Source organism: Oncorhynchus mykiss, chromosome 6 (assembly GCF_057628025.1).
Source record: "Oncorhynchus mykiss isolate SJ-2025 chromosome 6, ASM5762802v1, whole genome shotgun sequence".
Taxonomy (NCBI): Eukaryota; Metazoa; Chordata; class Actinopteri; order Salmoniformes; family Salmonidae; genus Oncorhynchus; species Oncorhynchus mykiss.
This window is the reverse complement of record NC_143027.1, coordinates 69,377,887-69,399,483: the sequence shown is the minus strand read 5'-3', so window position 1 is coordinate 69,399,483 and position 21,597 is coordinate 69,377,887. Positions and strand designations below refer to the sequence as shown.

Genomic DNA, 21,597 nt, shown 5'->3' with positions numbered 1-21,597 from the left:
ATCGTCACCTCATGAATGCCAGAGCAAGAAAGGAAAATATTGCTTTTGTGTTGGGGCCATTATAGAGCCACCTCTCAAGTAGCTCTTCTTCTCATCTCTCCTCTATAATGTGTTAACATAACTAGATATGGCCTTTACTTTGCTAGCAGTGTCAAATACTTTTCCTCTACCATTTTTGGCAGTGTTGTCTGGGTATAGCTTCCTTACTGTGCCCCTCTATTATCATCCTTCCTCCTTGTTTCCTTTGGCAGGAGAGAACAAATAGATAGATCTTCCTCAATGGTACTATCTAATTATTGCAACTGTTGCACTGAAGTCTCCCAATTGCTGCTGGATCTTGCTGCTGGATTATCTAAAGCAGGAAGCACCAGTGACTCGTTCAATAAAGAAGTGGTCAGATGATGCAGATGCTAAACTACAGGACTGTTTTGCTAGCACAGACTGGAATATGTTCCGGGATTCCTCCGATGGCATTGAGGAGTATTGAGGAGTACACCACATCACGTACATACCCCAACCAGAAGCCATGGATTACAGGCAACATCCGCACTGAGCTAAAGGGTAGAGCTGCCGGCTTCAAGGAGCGTGACTCTAACACGGACACTTATATGAAATCCCACTACGCCCTCAGACAAACCATCAAACAGGCAAAGCGCCAACACAGGACTAAGATTGAATCGTACTACACCGGCTCCAACGCTCGCCGAATGTGGCAGGGTTTGCAAACTATTACAGACTACAAAGGGAAGCACAGCCGTGAGCTGCACAGTGACACGAGCCTACCAGACGAGCTAAATCACTTCTATGCTCGCTTCGAGGGAAGCAACACTGAGGCATGCATGAGCGCATCAGCTGTTCAGGGAGACTGTGTGATCACACTCTCCTCAGCCAACGTGAGTAAGATCTTTAAACAGGTCAACATTCACAAGGCCGCTGGGCCAGACGGATTACCAGGACGGGTGCTCCGGGCATGTGCTGACCAACTGAAATTTTCAATATGTCCCTGATTGAGTCTGTAATACCAACATGTTTCAAGCAGACCACCATAGTCCCTGTGCCCAAGGACACTAAGGCAAACTGCCTAAATGACTACAGACCTGTAGCACTCACGTCCATAGCCATGAAGTGCTTTGAAAGGCAGGTCATGGCTCACATTAACACCATTATCCCAGAAACCCTAGACCCACTCCAATTTGCATACCGCTCAAACAGATCCACAGATGTTGCAATCTCTATTGCACTCCACACCGCTCTTTCCCACCTGGACAAAAGGAACACCAACGTGAGAATGCTATTCATTGACCTCAGCTCAACACCATAGTGCCCTCAAAGCTCATCACTAAACTAAGGATCCTGGGACTAAACATCTCCTTCTGTAACTGGATCCTGGACTTCCTGACGGGCCGCCCCCAGGTGGTAAGGGTAGGTAACAACACATCTGCTACGCTGATCCTCAACACTGGAGCTCCTCAAGGGTGCGTGCTCAGTCCCCTCCTGTACTCCCTGTTCACCCACGACTGCATAGCCAGGCATGACTCCAACACCATCATTAAGTTTTCAGCCGACACAACAGTGGTAGGCGAGACAGCCAATAGGGAGGAGGTCAGAGAACTGGCCCGGGTGGTGCCAGAATAACAACCTATCCCTCAACGTAATCAAGACAAAGGAGATGGTTGCGGACTACAGGAAAAAGAGGACCGAGTACGTCCCCATTCTCATCGACGGGGCTGTAGTGGAGCAGGTTGAGAGCATCAAGTTCCTTGGTGTCCACATCACCAACAAACTATTATGTTCCAAACACACCAATGCAGTCGTGAAGAGGGCACGACAAAGCCTATTCCCCCTAGGAAATGAAAAATATTTGGCATGGGTCCTCAAAAGGTTCTACAGCTGCAACATCGAGAGCTGGTTGCATCATTGCCAGGTACGGCAACTGCTCAGCCTCCGACTCCAGCCACCCCAGTCATAGACTGTTCTCTCTGCAACTGCATGGCATGCGGTACCGGAGCACCAGGTCTTGTACCAAAAGGCTTCTCAACAGCTTTTACCCCCAAGCTATGAGACTGAACAAACAGCCAATCAAATGGCTACCCAGACTATGCATTGTGCCCCACAACCCCCTCTTTGTTTATAATCTATTCATAGTCACTTTAACTAATCCTACATGTACATATTACCTCAAATAGCCCGACTAACTGGTGCACCCGCACACTGACTCTGTACCACCTGTACAGTTGAAGTCCGAAGTTTAAATACACCATAGCCAAATACATTTAAACTCAGTTGTTCACAATTCCTGACATTTAGTCCTAGTAACAATTCCTTGTATTAGGTCAGTTAGGATCACCACTTTATTTTAAGAATGTGACATGTCAGAATAATAGTAGAGAAAATCATGTATTTTTTATTTTTTTCATCTTTCATCACATTCCCAGTGGGTCAGAAGTTTACATACACTCAATTCGTATTTGGTAGCATTGCCTTTAAATTGTTTAACTTGGGTCAAGTGTTTTGGGTAGCCTTCCACAAGCTTCCCACAATAAGTTTGGTGAATTTTGGCCCATTCCTCCTGACAGAGCTGATGCAACTGAGTCAGGTTTGTAGGCCTCCTTGCTCGCACACGCTTTTTCAGTTCTGCCCACACATTTTCTATAGGATTGAGGTCAGGGCTTTGTGATGTCCACTCCAATACCTTGACTTTGTTGTCCTTAAGCCATTTTGCCACAACTCTGGAAGTATGCTTGGGGTCATTGTCCAATTGGAAGACCCATTTGCAACCAAGCTTTAACTTCCTGACTGATGTCTTGAGATGTTGCTTTAATATATCCACATAATTTCCCTACCTCATGATGCCATGTATTTTGTGAAGTGCACCAGTCCCTTCTGCAGTAAAGCACCCCCACAACATGATGCTGCCACCCCCGTGCTTCACGGTTGGGATGGTGTTCTTCGGCTTGCAAGCCTCCCCCTTTTTCCTCCAAACATAACGATGGTCATTATGGCCAAACAATTCTATTTTTGTTTCATCAGACTAGAGGACATTTCTCCAAAAAGTACGATCTTTGTACCCATGTGCACTTGCAAACCATAGTCTGGCTATGTTATGGCGGTTTTGGAGCAGTGGCTTCTTCCTTGCTGAGCGGCCTTTCAGGTTATGCCGATATAGGACTCGTTTTACTGTGGATATAGATACTTTTGTATCTGTTTCCTCCAGCATCTTCACACGGTCCTTTGCTGTTGTTCTGGGATTGATTTGCACTTTTTGCACCAAAGTACGTTCATCTCTAGGAGACAGAACGTGTCTCCTTCCTGAGCGCTATGACGGCTGTGTGGTCCCATGGTGTTTATACTTGCGTACTATTGTTTGTACAGATGAACGTGGTACCTTCAGGCGTTTGGAAATTGCTCCCAAGGATGAACCTTGGGTCTTGGCTGATTTCTCTTTATTTTCCCATGATGTCAAGCAAAGAGGCACTGAGTTTGAAGGTAGGCCTTGAAATACATCCACAGGTACATTGACTCAAATGATGTCAATTAGCCTATCAGAAGCTTCTAAAGCCATGACATTATTTTCTGGAATTTTCCAAACTGTTAAAAGGCACAGTCAACTTAGTGTATGTAAACTTCTGACCCACTGGAATTGTGATACAGCAAATTATAATTTAAATAATCTGTCTGTAAACAATTGTTGGAAAAATTACTTGTGTCATGCACAAAGTAAATGTCCTAGCCGACTTGCCAAAACTATAGTTTGATAACAAGACATTTGTGGAGTGGTTGAAAAATAAGTTTTAATGACTCCAACGTAAGTGTATGTAAACTTCCGACTTCAACTGTATATAGCCTTGCTACTGTTATTTTTTAGTTATCTACTGTTTACCTAATACCTATTTTTACTTAACTGCACTGTTGTTTAAGGGCTTGTAAGTAAGCATTTCACTGTAAGGTCTAAACCTGTTGTATTCGGCGCACGTGACAAATAAACTGATTGGCCCCTCCATACGTTCTGTGTGTCGTGATCCAGTGCATCAGTCTAGCTGGTCTGTGCTGTGAGCTGTATATGTCGCTTTCCTCTACAGCTTGGCTGCAAGTGAGACACTGACTCACTAGGCCTCTCCCTACAGTCAACAGGCCTTCCTCATCTCTATGCTTCCCACATGAGAAAATACTACAGTTTACTATAGAATACTACATAGAATTCTATAGTAAACTGTATAATAATATACTACACCTGTGTCCCTTGATCATGTGTAGTACTTACCATAGAATGTTGTAGTATACTGTAGAATACTATAGTAAATACTACAGTATTATCAGAAAAAAAAACCTGTAGTAAATACTACAGTAATGTCCACAAAACCACTACCCTTTTTCACTATAGTAAATACTACCGTATTTAATTTGCATACACCCTGCTCATTCCTCTCCTCCATATCGCAATTTGTGCCAACCATAAGTGAGGAACCTACATGCCAAGTATAAACCATATATTGTAATCCCTACAGGTTATAGAAGAGAGCAGAAGCTCTGAGCTGTCCGTTCAGACTCCCAATCCTATTTACAGGTTATGGAAAATGTGCTATATTAGTATTTCTCCAAAAGGTTTCCTGAAGGAGAAAGCCTCCACTTCTATGCCAAAGATAAAACAAAAACACTACAGTAAATACTAAAGTATACTACAATATGCAAAGACACTACATCAATTACTAAGGTATTTACTACAGTTTCTTTTACCAGTATTTATACTGTGTGTTCTGTGATACTGTATAAAGAGCTGCTCTGCCCAGGGCCCCTTCACACAGGCTCTAAGTGCTGAGGCATCGCCAGCATGTGATCCACCCAGCCGACTGGCCCCATACATTGTAGAAGAGAGAGCACAAACAGCCTCCATCTCTCTAACCAGAGAGATAGTCACTTCTCCTGTTTCTTCAAGAAATGCAGGTGTTTTCTTGGGATTGTTGATTTGTTTTTGAACGTGTCATATTCGCGGCACTCTCCACATTTCACCTGTTCCTCCTTGTCCTTCAAATCAATTGGCTCTAACCGTATGCACTAGTGTCTGCCTCCTTTTAGAACAGGGCTAAGCGACTAGATTTTGTTCCAACAAGGCACCACACCTGACCATCTAAACTAATTGATCAGTTCAGTGATTGACTAAACTCAACACACCTGGTCTTCCAGGTCGGTTAAATCCAAAACATGAAGTGCCTGCGACACTCCAGGACCAGGGTTGCCTACATGTTTTAGACCATGCAGATAAGTATGTAACTGGAAGGCCTTCAGCAGACTATCTTGTAGATCAGCAGTGTCACACTCATTCCATTAGGGCCTAGCCCTAGTATCTGCTGTTTTTTCATTTCAATTAAGACCTAGACAACCAGGTGAGGGGAGTTCCTTACTAGTCAGTGACCTTAAGTCCAAGGGAGGAGAAAAAATTCAGACACGCAACCCCTCTGTGGAATCAGTTTGACACTTGTTGTAGATCATCCACCATCTTAGCTCCTCACAGACTGTTCCATCCAGACTCCACCCATGCTGCTCAAGGTGTGCCTCAACCTCCAGGGGACTGAGATCCAGTATTTTTATCCAGCATCTAGGTCACCTCCACATGGGACTGTCATGCAGTGGAGTCCAAGTTCAACAAGGCTCTGCTTTATCCTATTTCTCTAGAAGAAAGACCCCTAGTCATTGTACTGCAATACACTGTTCCGGTTTCCACTAAAAACAACCTCAGAAACCCTGAACACAGTGTAGCAAAACAAGATGGTGTATAATATTATTCATGTTTAATATCCCAAAACAAGTCAGAAAAAGCTAATTACAAAGTAGGCTTGAACATGTTTATTATAAGAAATTAAGGGATATTCGTCATCAGTTTATGAGACACTTTATTTCACCCATTCAACTTAGTGGTCTGTCTGGGAGGTTTTTATCAACAGGATAAATCAACAGGAGGCCATGAGTTGGTCAGAGGGCTAAGAGAATTGGGGCTAACAGTTAGCAAAGACAGTGAGAGCAGGGAGGGGTATAGGGAGGGCGGGTTATACAGTACAGTGTACATGAGGCAGATAACAACCCTGCTACACATAGACAAAGCGCTGTCGGCTGGGTTTCCACAAGCTTGGCTCTTCTTCCAAGGTGTTCACCGGGCCTGGCTCTCTGACTCTTCCTCATCCTCTTCATACATCTCTCCCTCCTCCTCGGTGGTGGCGTCCTGGTACTGCTGGTACTCTGACACCAGGTCGTTCATGTTGCTCTCTGCCTCGGTGAACTCCATCTCGTCCATGCCCTCTCCGGTATACCAGTGCAGGAACGCCTTGCGGCGAAACATGGCGGTGAACTGCTCAGAGATGCGCTTGAATAGCTCCTGGATGGCCGTGTTGTTCCCGATGAAGGTGGCGGACATCTTGAGACCGCGGGGCGGGATGTTACAGACGGCCACTTTGACGTTGTTGGGGATCCATTCAACAAAGTAGCTGCTGTTCTTACTCTGGATGGCCAACATCTGTTCGTCCACCTCCTTCATGGACATCTGACCACGGAACACCATGGCTACGGTCAGGTAGCGTCCGTGACGCGGGTCGCAAGCGGCCATCATGTTCTTGGCGTCAAACAACTGCTGGGTGAGCTCAGGCACAGACAGTGCATTGTAGCACGCACTGCCACGCGCCGTGAGGGGGGCGAAGCCAGGCATGAAGAAGTGCAGACGGGGGAAGGGCACCATGTTGACAGCCAGTTTGCGGAGGTCAGCATTGAGCTGGCCGGGGAAGCGGAAGGAGGTAGTAACACCGCTCATGGTGGCCGACACCAGGTGGTTGAGGTCTCCGTAGGTGGGCGTGGGGAGCTTGAGCGTGCGGAAGCAGATGTCATAAAGCGCCTCGTTGTCAATGCAGTAGGTTTCGTCTGTGTTCTCCAGCAGCTGATGGATGGACAGGGTGGCATTGTAGGGCTCCACCACTGTGTCTGATACTTTAGGGGAGGGCACCACGCTGAAGGTGTTCATGATACGGTCAGGGTACTCTTCCCGGATCTTGCTGATGAGCAGGGTCCCCATGCCAGAGCCTGTGCCCCCTCCGAGGGAGTGGGTGAGCTGGAAGCCCTGGAGACAGTCACAGTTCTCACATTCCTTCCTGACTACGTCCAGTACTGAGTCCACCAGCTCTGCTCCCTCTGTGTAGTGGCCCTTGGCCCAGTTGTTACCAGCTCCACTCTGACCTATAGGGCAACAACACACTTCAAGATAGAGCTTCAGCAGTTATCAACGCTGCACTTGTACAGGAGCTACACATTTACATAATGTTTTAATGACATTTGGGAGCATTTACTGTAAGTAAATAAAAGCAAATGTCTTTAATGGAAATATTACATCAAACTATTTATGTTGTTAGTGATAATGACAGAAGAGACTGTAAATGGCAGATTGTGGTTAGGCCGTAACAGCCACTCTTCTAATGCTATCACTGAGCACTGTGGCCATATTTAACCCACGTTGGACAGACAGATACTGACCGAAGATGAAGTTGTCTGGTCTGAAGAGTTGTCCGTAGGTCCCAGAGCGAACACTGTCCATAGTTCCTGGCTCCAGGTCTACTAGGATGGCCCTGGGGACGTACTTAGAGGCTGGGGAGAGACAGCAGATGATGTTACCTGCAACGCCCTAATAAATACTACTGTATATCACAGTCAAGTTCAGTACAATAGGATTAAAGTGGATATTCTCAAGTCTAGGTCATTACAAGTATTGAGCAACCGGGCTTTTAGTGTTGTGTTGTTTCTGGGCTTGTGTAGATGTGTATTTAGTTCCAGTATCAGACTCACATGAGGCCTCATTGTAGTAGACACTGATCCTCTCCAGCTGCAGTGGGGAGTCACCCTCATAGTTCCCTGTAGGGCTGATGCCATGTTCATCACTGATCACCTCCCAGAACTGCAGAACACAAAGACACAAACATTACCAGTAACACATAGTTCTATACAAGCAAAGTGGATGGAAATTTCTCAGCAGCTTTATAGTCGGGACCATATTGAACTATCACTGGGGTACTTGGAGGTGAATTAATGGGGGGCTCTAGTAAAAACGGTGGGCCAATGTAAGTTGGGATAGTGGGCATCCAAGCTTTGTCTGCCATCCGTCCTGGGTTCTGCTCCATGACCCCATTTAAGCCAACAGTTAGTCCAGCTGTCTCCACCCTCCCCCAGGGCCACAAAAATCATACTGTGGTAGAGGCCCTCTCAGAGGGGACAGACTCCATCTGGAGAGGCTCTCTCTGCTTCAACATACACACATACATACATAAATATGCCTCCACACACGTACAGAAAGTGTGTTGCTAGGTTAAAAGACAAGAGGACACTGCCTAATGTAGTCCCCTTGATCACTTCAAATATGTATACTGTCACTGAGTATATAGCCCAGTGTGTGTGTGTGTGTGTGTTTATCAGACAGAGACACAGACAAAGGGAGACAGACAGAGACCCATGAAAGTCTAAAATAGAACACAGACAGACCCCCGCAGGCCCACACAGTCATCACTATCAAGGGCAAACACAGGACACGTACTTGGAAGGAGGATGCCAAATGGCCATATCAAATCATAGATTAGATGCTGTCAATTTTACTGTGCTAATCTCAGTTTCTCATTACTATGCAATAGAAGGTCCTTACCTGCAAAGTGCTGTTCTCCTTTAAGCAAAAAACACCATCTGGGCATTCACTAAAAGCAGACAAACACCAAAACGATACTGTGCACAATAAAAATGGTCACTCAAAAGCCCCATATCAATCCCATATTGGTATCAGTGTGTTAATCCCATATCTGTGTAACTCAACAGCCAGCCAGATGGAGTGACATTAATCCCATATGGTGTCAGTGTGTTGACAAAAATGACCTTTCCTCTATCCGGCTGTCTAGACTGCTGTGACCAAGGGCACCACACCCAGTATGAAGACTATTTTAGGTCTGAGTTCCGACAATGGTGTCCCTCTTCCTCTCCCCAGGTGAAGTACTCCCTCCCTCTACTCCGCAGAAGATACTCCTTAGTTCTCTAATTATCTATCCTGTCCCAAACAGATGTCCCCTGCCATCTAAATCAGTAATTAGGAGTTCCTCTTGTTCCTTAATTATGGCTCTGTAACTTAATCTGGCAATGTTTATTCTAGGGGACAAACAAAGAAACAGACAATAAATCCAAAAGAGAGAGACAGAGAGATTAAAGGGAAACCGCTAGACAGCGATAGAGAAATCAGCGTTAGATGACTAAAGACTATGTAGGGGATTTCTGCTCTCTCATTCTCAGTTACGATCGCTACACTGGCAAAAGTGTAGATTTCTTCCGTTGTTATCTGACTTCATCATGTACTGCATTAGCAATGGCAGATGTGTGGTGCTAGTAGACAGACTGCCATATCATAGTTGAGCATCAAAATGAGGTCACCATTGCAGTATATCAGATGACAAAAAGTCCCACTCCCAACACATTCTCTCCCCCTCCCCATCTCTCTGGGTTTCTCTTTGTTGGGAGTAACCTGAGCATTAGGAACAAGTCATTTTCCCAACAACTGCCCCATTAGAGAAACGGTGGTCAGAATCAGCAAAAGAGCCGAGTCACTAGTGAAATACTCCAGAGGGGAGTGAAGAAAAGTGGACACATGACACGTTCACTTGTTCAGCTGTGGTCAAACAAGTATGTTTCAGCTGATGCTGTAGTTGTACATTTGGTTCTGGGTAATGATGATTATGGTGATGAGGCTGATTATGATGAGGATGAGGTTATGTTGCTGTCCAAAATCACTACGGAGGTACCTGAGGCTCAGGAAAGGCTGCCTTACATGTTATGAATGCTCATCAGGTTGACGAGACAGTATCATTAGCCCCCCTATGTCTTTCACTCTGAAATGATTTCCATTTATGATCCACCATGTTGAACAAATCCATGATAAATAGTCTCCAGCTCCAGTAGAGACTCACAGATCATAGTGAACTAATTAATGTAGGCTATCCCCAGATGGTCAAAACAGAACAAAAGAGAAGAAGAACTCTAGACCGGTTTAGTTTTAGATGGTCACATACAACATCACCTGATTGGCTGGCTGTAAGTGCAGGCGATGTCATCCAAAACAGAGCAACAACAAAATAAGAAACTGTCAACTGTAGTCTAAAAAACAGCCTCACAGTCACAGACCATAAAAAAAATGCATTACAGTTTAGAAAGAAAAGCTTTCAGCATTTAGGCAATACCCTTCCTGAAGACTCACTGTCTAATAGACCATCAAACCTGAAAGCAACCCAAACCACTAGTCAGTGCGATTGTAGGTTATCTGCAGTGGTAATTTAGGACCAGTTATCATAATTTGATCCTCCGTTAACAAAACTTGGATTAACTGATCCATTCAGTTTGCTGCGAAGTCAAACACGTCATATATGTCTATCTATTTAGGCGATCAACTACCACATCTACTGGAGGCTGGAATGCTGCTTAGAGAAAGAGAGCTATACTTGTCATTGTGACAGTGGCCTGTAAACTGTGTTCGGCCCTCAGTAGAGTGTTTGCGCAGCGGGACCAGCCCCAACGAGCCTTTGTCTGGCCCCCCTGCAGTCCACCCGAGGGCGTGGTGGTTTTCAACAGTGTCTCACCACGCCTTTCTGTGCATCAACACTCGCAGTTTACAAAAGATGGTGGATCTCTGGCCGCTTACCATTAAAACAAATGGTCACAGTTCCGGCCTGGTTAAGGTGTGGGCTCTCCCATAGGCACCAATGAGACAGCATCTGGGTCACGTCTGTTTACTCTATTGACTGTATATGACCCAGAAAAAAGGAGCGAGTGAAATGCCTCACTTCCTTTCCCGTCTCTGAGTTTAGTTCCATCTACCCGAACTACGCATCTATTGCAATCTGCGACACAAGCGGGGGTCCCAAACTATTCAACTAACGTTACTGAGTAAACCAGCTGCCCCACAACTTCGGTATAACTACATATATACGAATGCATTACATTTTTAAAAAGATTGTCACAATGCTTTAAAATGGAACAACGGCACTTGCGTAAAAATATTCTAACGGTTAAACTAGTCAGCTGTTGGGAATAGTATTTTGTTTATACCTTGGCTCCGATCTGGTTGCCACACTGGCCGGCTTGAAGGTGAACTATTTCCCTCATCCTGTCCTCTGTGTGTTATGTTCGTTTTCTTGTGGATGTGGGCGAGTTGACTGTTGTGGGCGAGTCGGAGAGAGCGCTGATCCCAGTCGCACACTGAAGCAAAGGGATTGGTATGTGCTGAGTAGAGGTTTTATCTTGCGCAGGTCTGCTGTGTGGCGAAACGGGTAGTATGTTCCACCAATTGCTGACGTCATCTATGTCCTGGAGATAGACAGTCGCTGACCAATGGCAGACACCTGCGACAGAGCATCCCAGTGTGTGAGTCAGGGAAAAACTAACGGGACGCGGCTGACTTGCAAACTTGCAAACCGATATTTAATTTTCGAATTGGTTAACATTTGGTGAAGGTTAAGGTAAGGGTCAGTAATAGATTTAGGCTAGTCGTGGCTGTCAAAGGGATGCTGTTCAGAAACACACATGTACACGCACGCACGCACGCACGCACGCACACACACACACACACACACACACACACACACACACACGACCACCAACATTTGAAAAATCCCAGAGTCATGGTGGAAGCAACAACACAGCTTAGTTAGATGTCAGGGTGATGAGAGAGGAGAGAAAATGATCTTAAACACTGAACAGTGTTACTGATTCTTGCTCTGTGTGCACATAGTCTTGTGGCATGGTGCATTTTTTCTATAGACTAGGAGATCACTCACACCTACATATCCTTAATGACAGAGATTAACAATTTCTTACAGAAAAATATATATTTTCCCAAAGTCAGTCCCTTAACTGTAATCTCAGAAACATTAAGATTCAGTATCGGTAGATTCAGGGAGGAAGAAGAGTGGAGCACAGTGAACACTGATGACCACAACCTTGCTGTGGCCCTTATTAGCATGAATTATCATACAGTTAGCAACTTATTACTTATATACTTATTAGCAATCATTATACAGTGAATAGTCTGGTCCAAGGATGTTTTATCTATGCCTCAACTCTCTGCAGTCTCTGCCCGCTGAGATATGTATTGATTGCCGAGTCAGGTAGCAGTTGTGGTTAAGTGCTCTGAGGAAGACTCCAGTGGCGCTCCTCATGGACAGATGGTCTGCCAATGAAGCAGGTCCTGTTTGTGTACTTGTTTGTTTGTGTGCACGTGTGTGTATGAGACATCTACAGTACATGCATACAGTACATCTCACACTGTAAGTTGCGTCTGTTCCAGTAGCCGTGTGTTCTGATTTCCAGAAACACGATTGTGATGGGCCATTAGTCTCTTTGGACGTCTGGGCCTGCTTTGTCTTCACACAGAGCCTGTGGAGAGGATGACAAGCCAACAGCCGTGAAACCAACAGCTGAGGAACCTCTGCTCTGAGCACAGAGACCAGTATGAGGCAGCCACCACAGCCCCCTCCTCTCTGCCCCCTCAGTGTCTGCCAACCACTGCTGCTTAGCAACTAGATCCACACAATGTGAGCGAGCCTCTGTCACTAATCAGCCACACAGTGTGGGATAGCTGTTGATTTCCTGTTCGTCTGCTAATACAGCTGAGCTAACTGCTTTAGCAGAGGGGCGTTCACCTGTTAGAACATCAATGAACCATAGTGTCCCTCTAAAGATGACACTAACACCAATGATTACGTTACTGACCACACTGCCATAGACAAGGGAGGGGAAAACTAGATCAGAGGGATTATGTATGGAATCCGACTGGGTTTGAGAGCTGAAAGTTGAATCATGGACTATGTCACTGTTCTTTAATCCCAAAAGTATCCACATCCTGTGGGTCTCCAAGACCACGTCTGTAGAACACTGGCCCATGCACTGCCAATTCTGGGGGTAGTGAGAAAAACTGAGGCTAAATGTTTTGCCAGCACTGGTCAAGAGTTGCTTGTTCACCCCTCCCACGTCTCAAAGCCAATATGGCCATCTAGTGGTCAGAAACTGCCAGAGCCTCTCTAACATGTTTGATATAAAGGGCCCCAATAGTGGCACAGAGTGTGGTGAAGCTGATCAAATTGATGCTACTGTCATATAACCCTCCTTCAAAATGATTAAATCATGCATCTCATAACTTATCTATCCTTCTCTGACTCTGCATCATGCCAGTAAGGTTAGAGAGGAGGATTGCCATGATGAGTCACACAGCACCAGTGGACTTGATGACAGGGTTATCTGGTCAACAGTTATAAAATGGCAGTTCACATCATGAAGCACTGTTGATGAGACAGTATCCATATTTGAAAGGCCTTAAGTGAGTTTAAGACTCACTTCATTTTTGGTTGATTCTGAGGACCTCTCTTATTCATGACAAAACCACTATTGAGATGTATTTTGAATGTCCGGTGGGAAATAAATTGTAAACCAATACGTCTGAAACAACCTCTGTATAACCTCTCACCTCAGAAAGGGATTGAATGTGGAGTTTTCTAGACCCACACAAACACAATTAAATTGGGCACTTGGTATGACCCCATACCTAACATTTTGTCTCCCTAAGAGTTTCAAACTGTCCTTTATCTAACCTCTCTTTAAAAATGAGCATACCAGCTAATTTCAGCATTTCCCAGTAATGTCTCACTTTCAAATGAACCTATTGCTGACGAGAATACTGTAGTTAGATTTTCATGGAAGCTTCCATGCACAGAACTCAAACAAATACTTGTGCTATTTTTTTGATTGGGGTCGTATCATACAGTTTACAGTTTCATACTTACGTACAGTTGATTGTATAGACCATTGTTGAAAATATAACCTATACAGGGTTAGGCAGAAGGCATCAACAGGCAAGTAAGAATGTTGGTTACCTAATTTGATTCCAGTGTGACTAGGAGACATTGGACTCAGACCAGACTTTCTTGGGGAAAACACGTACAGTATGGAGCTGTACAATGGAGCCTGTACAATCAGGTCATTGTCAGGATTTCAAGCTCTCATTTGGATGCCAGCCACTAAATGATTACTGCACCCATCTCACCCCAACCTCAGTCATCCATCCATAACCCCTACATGCCTAATCGCCTCTATCGATGTTCTCTGATTAGATGTGGTGACCTCAGAGGCAAGGCAGGGGGACTGTGTGCATGCAGAGACACTGTGTTCCAGATACACATTTTCTGAGCAGTTTTCTGCGTAGACCCTTCCATCATTTTTACATGGTTCCTGAGATGTTGCACTTCTACTGTCATTGTACTGATTTATCTGCACAGACATGCATGGAATCCCTGTACTTGGAGTGCACCCAAGGTCAAAAGGGGCATGACTGAGGTTACACTATGTCCACATTGACTTCATCATGTAATACCCTAAAACCGAAACTATTATAAAGCACTATGATGAATTTGAGTTTGAAGGGGAAATATTTTTCATTTATAGGACTCATTTGTCAGGATGGGGTGTAAGCTTCCTCCATAGGTTGCAACAATGAGGGCAAGCATGTTGGTTCTTCAAGCCAAAGCAGTGGAAGATGTGAACAGAGCGGCTTTGTGTAGCAGAGCTAATGGAGAAGACACCAGTTGAGCATCAGCCCCCCCTATTGCTTCAGTGAAGTGACAAGAATTCCTATTTGATGCCTAATAAAGGGCCCCCGAAAAAAATTGTTGATATGAAAGCCCTCTGTTATTCCAGGCGCTCAGTCCTCCCAAAATACACAGCCTACCCCAGGGCCCACAACGACTGGCTAACACGTGGAGAGGGTCCACAAAGTTCCAAAGGTTACAGTATCATCAACACACTCTCAATCTCAGATGCTGCTCAACCACTTTTCTGTTTATTTGGTAGAAGGCTCCTGTCACATCTTTGCCTACAGCATATGGCTTTGGTTGACTTGGTTGACTTTGGTTGCCAATTGAAGTCATTCAACAAACAATAGTGCAAAGGAAATCTAGAAAGCTCACAGACAAACACGCTTTTCATTTCACCCCGAAGGAAAGGAACTAGGTGATTTGTGAAGGTTATGGTTCAAAGGCTTTGATTTTAAAACGGGGATCAGAAAATTATCCAACTTAATTAAGATGCCCATAAGCAGCTTTTAATTTTCCCCATCAGTTTAAAAATGTCTCCTTCCATTAAAAAGCACCCCGGGGTCAGCTAGTTGAATGGACCTTGTGTATCAGAGGGCAGCTTAACTAAAAATAAATGCATTTTAAAATACATTGAAAAAATTATTTGTCAATCCCATGATAGCAAGTATACAGCTGTATAGCCTGGCTCAAAACAAACTGTCCTCCTCTCTTCCTGGTCTTGTATCAGCCAGGCTAATACAGCTGTATATAATGGTATTCTTATATTAAAAATAGTGTCTCCAAATATATTGATACCTGAAATAGAAAAAGGAAGTCATTATTATATTTCAAAATGATTTACTAATATATTAAAAGTGATTGAATCTTTCTTTGGAGGACTTAAAAGAGCAGTGGACTGTAGGCCTAGTGGACTGTAGACCTCTCCTCTTGTCTGAGAGAGGAGGCAGTTAGACAGACGGTCAGCCCAGATTACAGTGAGGACCTTCATATGGACAAGAGAGACACATACAGTATTTCAGAGTGAACTAAATTAATTCTCACATAACATCACTTGTGGCTTGAGAAAAGGTTGAAATTACACTTCTGGACCAAAATATTTTTTTATGAAAATGTTTTTTTTTTATCCACAGGATCAATCACATGTTGACTAAAATAAATGAGGATTGACATCAACAAACATTACACGATTAAGAAATGTATGACATGCAATATGTACACTGTACATACAATAACAAGAGCAATACATATTTTTTGATTAATTATGTTATTATTAGTATTGCAAAAATAATAATAATTATTAATTATCTATATTACAACAATTTTATAGCAACAAATGATATGACAACAATGTTATAATGATATTGTTATCATGCGTACTATCACTGTCCTCATTACTGATGCTGTTATTAAATAACACACCATCATGAAATAAAAAATAAAAAATCCCAGAAATGTTCCATACACACAAATAGCTTATTTCTCTCAAATGTTGTGCACAAATTTGTTTACATCCCTGTAAGTGAGCATTTCTCCTTTGCCAATATAATCTATCCACCTGACAGGTGTGACATATCAAGAAGTTGATTAAACAGCGGGATCATTACACAGGTGCACCTTGTGCCGGGGACAATAAAAGACCACTTTAAAATGTGCAGTTTTGTCACACAACACAATGCCACAGATGTCTGAAGTTTTGAGGGAGCATGCAATTGGCATGCTCACTACAGGAATGTCCAACAGAGCTGCTGCCAGAGAATTTAATGTCAATTTCTTTACCATAAGCTGCCACTAACGTTGCTTTAGAGAATTTGGCAGTATGTCCAACCGGCCTCACAACTGCAGACCCCGTGTAACCACGCCAGCCTCTCCACATCTGGCCTGGGTGGTGGGTGGGCCTGGCTGACAAGTGGTTGGGCCTATGCTCTACAAGGCTCAACTATGGCTGCACCCCTGATTGGCTGGGCCTGGCTCCCCAGTGTGTGGGCCTGGCTGGCAAGTGAGTGGGCCTATGCTCTCCAAAGCCCACCTATGGCTGCACCCCTGCCAAGTCATGTGAAATTCATAGATTAGGGCCTAATGAATTTACTTCAAATGACTGATTTCCTTAAACAAACTGTAACTCAGTAAAATCTTAGAAATTGTTGCATGTTGTGTTTATATTTTTGTTCAGTACATATCAGTACAATGTGACCATAGCAAGACCATATGTTGAAATAAGGTAAAAAAGTAATCAAATGTACACATTTACAATGAGATAAGTTTGAGCCTTGGTTTTTACACATAGCCATAAAATAGCATGGATTGTTTAAAGAGATGAATATTGATACCCTCGAGGCTTTTGAAAATGTTATAAATATGTTGAAACATTCAAAGTATTCAGTACATCCATAACACAATTAAAAAACATGCCTAGCCGACATTACATGGGCTACTTGTGAAATAAACATTTTGTTTCTGTCTATGCATACATTATTATTTGCATTAAAATGGGGAGGATAATCTTAAAATGTCTGATCTGTTTTAAGATTACAGTAAAACTTTTTACACGAAATCCCAAAGATTTATTTCAATTTATAGGCAATTTTCGTCAAAGGCCTAAATCATACCGTGAAACTTCTTTGTACATACTTGGAAATGGGATGTTTACAAATAATGACTGAATAAATAAAAATACAATTCTCTATATAGACCAATTAGGCTATTATTGGACTTCACAATGCACTAATTGTATTTAATCAAAACGTGACAGAATTGTTCTCTTGTACAAAACAACTTCATGAATAAATTTTGTGCATCTTTATTTGACTCCATACAAAGCATCAGTGCTAGTGTATATCATTAGGCCCATGGATTTTCCTTCAACAATAGCCTCTTTCAAACAACATCCTTTTCCCAACAACATTCCGGGAAATTCTTTCCTATTTTAAATAGAACACTTTGCTATATCTTATTTAAAGTATATTTCCAGTGTTGGCTATATGATTAAAGCACAAATTACTATTTGTCCTACATAGTACACTGTAAAATAATCATGTTGTTTTTATGCTAACTTACTGGCAGCCAGTTACCTGTAAATTACTTTAACAAATTTTACAGTATGTTACCTTAAATTCCAAAGCAACTTTGGTTTAACAATACATTAATGTAGAGCATTACTATAAAGTTTACAGTAATGTACTGTTAAACCTAAGTTTCTTGGTGCCTGAGAAAACTGGACCCGCAGCTTTTACAGACATTGGCATCTTTGAAAAAGTTCTGTCAGTTGCTGTTGTATGGAGATGATAACTACACAGCAAATTTGAGGGTGTTAAAATCTCAGTGTTGAGGTAAAAAGTGTTGTGAGTGTTATATTGGAGTGTCGATTCTGGTGGGAATAACACCAGTGGGAGTGAAATTAAAAAACACCTGCAGTGAATAAATGAAGTTACTTGAATCACAGTGGAATCAACACTGTTGTTGTTATTCGGCTGTGTTGAGTTAATTTCCGTTAACTCTCTCAGATTGAAGACATGGGAGGGTCCTCATTATCATATTTCCCAGCATGCTTTGTCCGGGTGGTTTTTAGAAGAGTTTGTTTTAATATCTAGACCTATGTTTCTGCATGCACCTTGATTGATTCATTGATCTTATACCAAACAAAGATGAATAAATAAAACATTAACTAATCCAATCTGTAAGTAGTTGTCCTTATTTCACCCGTTATTGAGATGGTTGTTCCAGTTTAGATGGTTAAGGAAGTCTCATTTATCAATCTTCCCTACCTTGGCAGTCATTCCAACTGCAGTTGTGGGTGTTGGATATGCAAACTGACTAGATTCCAATAGGATTTATACAACACTTTGAAAGACAGAATAATGTGACTTGCTAATGTGGCCTGTCCTGGGCACAGACTTCAAATCAATGTTTACTCCATGTTGGTTCAACATCATTTAAAAAAAGTAATGTATATGTATTAACATAAATAATTAAATTTTTATGATCAAATATTCACTTAGTCACTCATTAGGTGAAGGCTAGAAAACTAAAAGCCATCGAATGCAACAATCATTTCTCTGTCACTAACAAATACACAGAAAAAATAGTAACACTGGGAAATAAATGTGCAGTCTTTACACCCTAAAGTGTTAAAATAACACTCCAAAATTAGTTACTGTAACACCACAGGTGTTAATTCGCTAACACTGAGAAAGTGTAACAGCATCAGCTCTTATTAAGTGTTAATTTAAGTGGGAATTTGCAACACCCATTGTGCTAGGGATGTTGATTTATCAACACATTTAAAAGTGTTAGTTTAACACTAGGCTATTTGAGATGGTAACATATGATTTCCAAGAAAGTGATACATTTAACACTGTGGGTGTTACAATTCTGATCACACATTTGCTGTGTATAATTAGATATAAATGATTCAGATTATGATTTAAGTATTTATTCGACACGCAAGAATAGCACATATGTATGGCTTGGCCTGCAACATGGAAGAGGCCAGGGGTTGGTAAAAGGTCCCATTCGTGGCTGTGCCGTTGTGCGCAATCCAACCTGAGGTCTCATTAACCATGTATTTCAGTTAATTCAACAACAACGGCAGGCATACGCCTAATAGTGCCGCAAATATCAAATAATATTTTATTCCTGAACAAATCCCGCAGTCACGTGAACTTCCATGGAAATAGACACTCAAGTATGGAATCGCATCGAAAGGTGACGCAGGAGCAGAAGAGCAGCTCCTTGAGTGTCTTGCGCAGCTCCTGGCTCCTATAGGCGTAGATGAGAGGGTCGATGAGCGAGTTACAGATGATGAGGATGAGAAAGAGGTTGAAGTAGCTGAAAAAGCAGGTGCAGAATGGGGTCGTGGGGCAGGTGAGGATGAGAATAAGGTGGAGGAAGAAGGGTCCCCAGCAGAGGATGAAGACCCCTAGCAGGATAGTGAGCGTGATGGCGCCCTTCATGCTCGTGCCCTGGCGGCGAGATTTGTAGATGGCCATGATGCGCCGCGAGTGCACGTGCGCCAGGATGAACATGTGCATGTAGAGCACAGCGGTGAAGACGAGAGTGATGCAGAAGAAGGTGACGAGGCATACAATGACGGCGGTGTGAGAGTGGTAGACAATAAAAAGTATGCTGGCGGTGATGCTGGTCAGCCACACCATCGCGATGATGGTCACGGCGCGCTGCGTGGTCATAATGCTGTGGTAACGCAGCGCGTAAAATATGGTGATGTATCGATCGGCGGCGATGGTGCACAGGAAGGACAGCGACGACACCACCGAGCTGCAGTTCATGATGTCGATGACGTTGTCCAGGTGCCGCAGCATTTCAGGTGTGACAACTAGCAGCCCGTGTTCGGTGAGCAACATGACTATGGTCTCCACCACGTTGGCGACGCTGACCAGCATGTCAGAGACGGCCAGGCAGCATATGAAGTAGTACATGGGCGAGTGCAGATTGCGGTTCTTGATGATGGCCAGCACCACTAAAATGTTCTCCACCAGACTAATGAGGCCCAGCGTCAGGAACAGCTCCTGTGGAATGCGGAGCGAGCAGGTCGTAGAGTTCTGCTCCCTGGCGCCGGTGTTGTTAGTGCTGTTCTCACTGTACACGGTGAGGGTGCTCAGCTCCATGTGGTGGTGCATGATGAAGTTGTGTTGAGACGTGTTGTCCATCATGTCTGCTGCTCTCTGCTGTAATAGGCTGCTGAATGAGGTGGAAATAAAATGCCTTGAAATATTTTCTTTGTGGTCTCTATAGTGTAACAGAATTAACAAGTTATTCTATAGACATCATATCCTATTCGACTGGACTGTGACCGCAGGAAAAAAAGAGCACAGAGTGTGAGGTGAAAGTAGTTTAGGTCACGTTTATGTCGCAACCCTGAAATTGGAGTGATATTTTCCCACAAACTGAGGTCTCCAGAGCGAACTTTAACACAGAGTGAAGAGCCCAGATGCTCACAGTGGAGAATCATCCATGTGAATTCGTCTCTTTCCCAAGTAACTGTTTAGATTCAAAGGTTTATCCAACTGTATGTTGCACATAGCCCATATATGGTACTTCCAAGTGATGAGAATCCTAGTCTGAGTCTGAATACAGCTACTTGGTGCTGGATCGCATGAGAGAAAATCCTCTACCATTTGGACGTCCAAGTAGACTCCCAAGTAATCCTAATGTGTGAACTGAGGCCTATCCTACTGAGCTCTCAGGCGCACAAAGTGACTGTGTTCTTAAAAGGGTCCACCGCCTCTCTAACTCCTCCTTTCTCATAGAGAAAGCCAACCGCATGATTCTCAGACTGACACAAACTCTAATGAACGCGTGATCCCGCATGGAAATATTTAACAAGATTAGGGAATAAAATGGATGGAGAGTGTGTAGTATGGATGTACTTACTAATCTCCTGAGCATAATTAAGTAATTCAAAGACGTAATTGAGAACATGTCCCCCAGCACTAAAATAGTATTTACCGCGCACTGTGCACAACTGATGTGGATGTGGTCAATTGATTTAGACAACGCATACTTTACTTGCATCAAATACACTGTAAAAAACATTAGGTACACCCATGGGACACTCCAGACACTATGGAAGGGCTATTACTACACATGCATCTGCCTCAGCCCTGTGTTTTAGGCCTTTAGCCTTTATCTTATCTAGGATGTGGTGGTCATGGTATACACTGCGTGTACAAAACATTAGGAACACGTGCTCTTTCCATGACATAGACTTACCAGGTGAAAGCTATGATCCCTTATTGATGTCACCTGTTAAATCCTTTTCAATCAATGTAGATGAAGGGGAGGAGACAGGTTAATGAAGGATTTTTAAGCCTTGAGACAAGAGACATGGATTGTGTATGTGTGCCATTCAGAGGGTGAATGGGCAAGACGGTGCCAGGCGCACCGGGTTGAGTCTGTCTAGAACTGCAACGCTGCTGGGTTTTTCACGCTCAGCAGTTTCCCG

The 21,597-nt window shown here is 43.4% G+C and overlaps 2 protein-coding genes across 2 annotated transcripts; both read right to left on the bottom strand.

Annotated features, from left to right (window-relative positions):
• Positions 1 to 5,826: 5,826 nt before the first annotated feature.
• Positions 5,827 to 11,436, bottom strand: LOC110526471 (tubulin beta-3 chain). The gene is made up of 4 exons (XM_021607465.3): positions 11,104 to 11,436; positions 7,819 to 7,927; positions 7,510 to 7,620; positions 5,827 to 7,215 (listed from the first exon to the last, which is right to left on the bottom strand). The coding sequence occupies exons 1-4, from the start codon at positions 11,158 to 11,160 to the stop codon at positions 6,143 to 6,145; spliced, it is 1,350 nt and encodes a 449-aa protein (XP_021463140.1). The 5' UTR covers positions 11,161 to 11,436; the 3' UTR covers positions 5,827 to 6,142.
• Positions 11,437 to 19,232: 7,796 nt separating this feature from the next.
• Positions 19,233 to 20,451, bottom strand: mc1r (melanocortin 1 receptor; the record flags this gene model as incomplete). The annotated part of the gene is given in 1 exon segment (NM_001195178.1): positions 19,233 to 20,451. A coding segment is annotated over 1 exon segment (1,017 nt). The 3' UTR covers positions 19,233 to 19,288.
• Between the last annotated feature and the right edge of the window lie 1,146 nt (positions 20,452 to 21,597).

Coding starts and splice junctions, on each gene's coding strand:
- LOC110526471 (XM_021607465.3), bottom strand. CDS start 11,160: ATGAGGGAAATAGTTCACCTTCAAGCCGGCCAGTGTGGCAACCAGATC. Junction 7,621..7,818: donor CTACTACAATGAGGCCTCAT/GTGAGTCTGATA, acceptor GTCTCTCCCCAG/CCTCTAAGTACGTCCCCAGG. Junction 7,216..7,509: donor ACCAGACAACTTCATCTTCG/GTCAGTATCTGT, acceptor GTTGCCCTATAG/GTCAGAGTGGAGCTGGTAAC.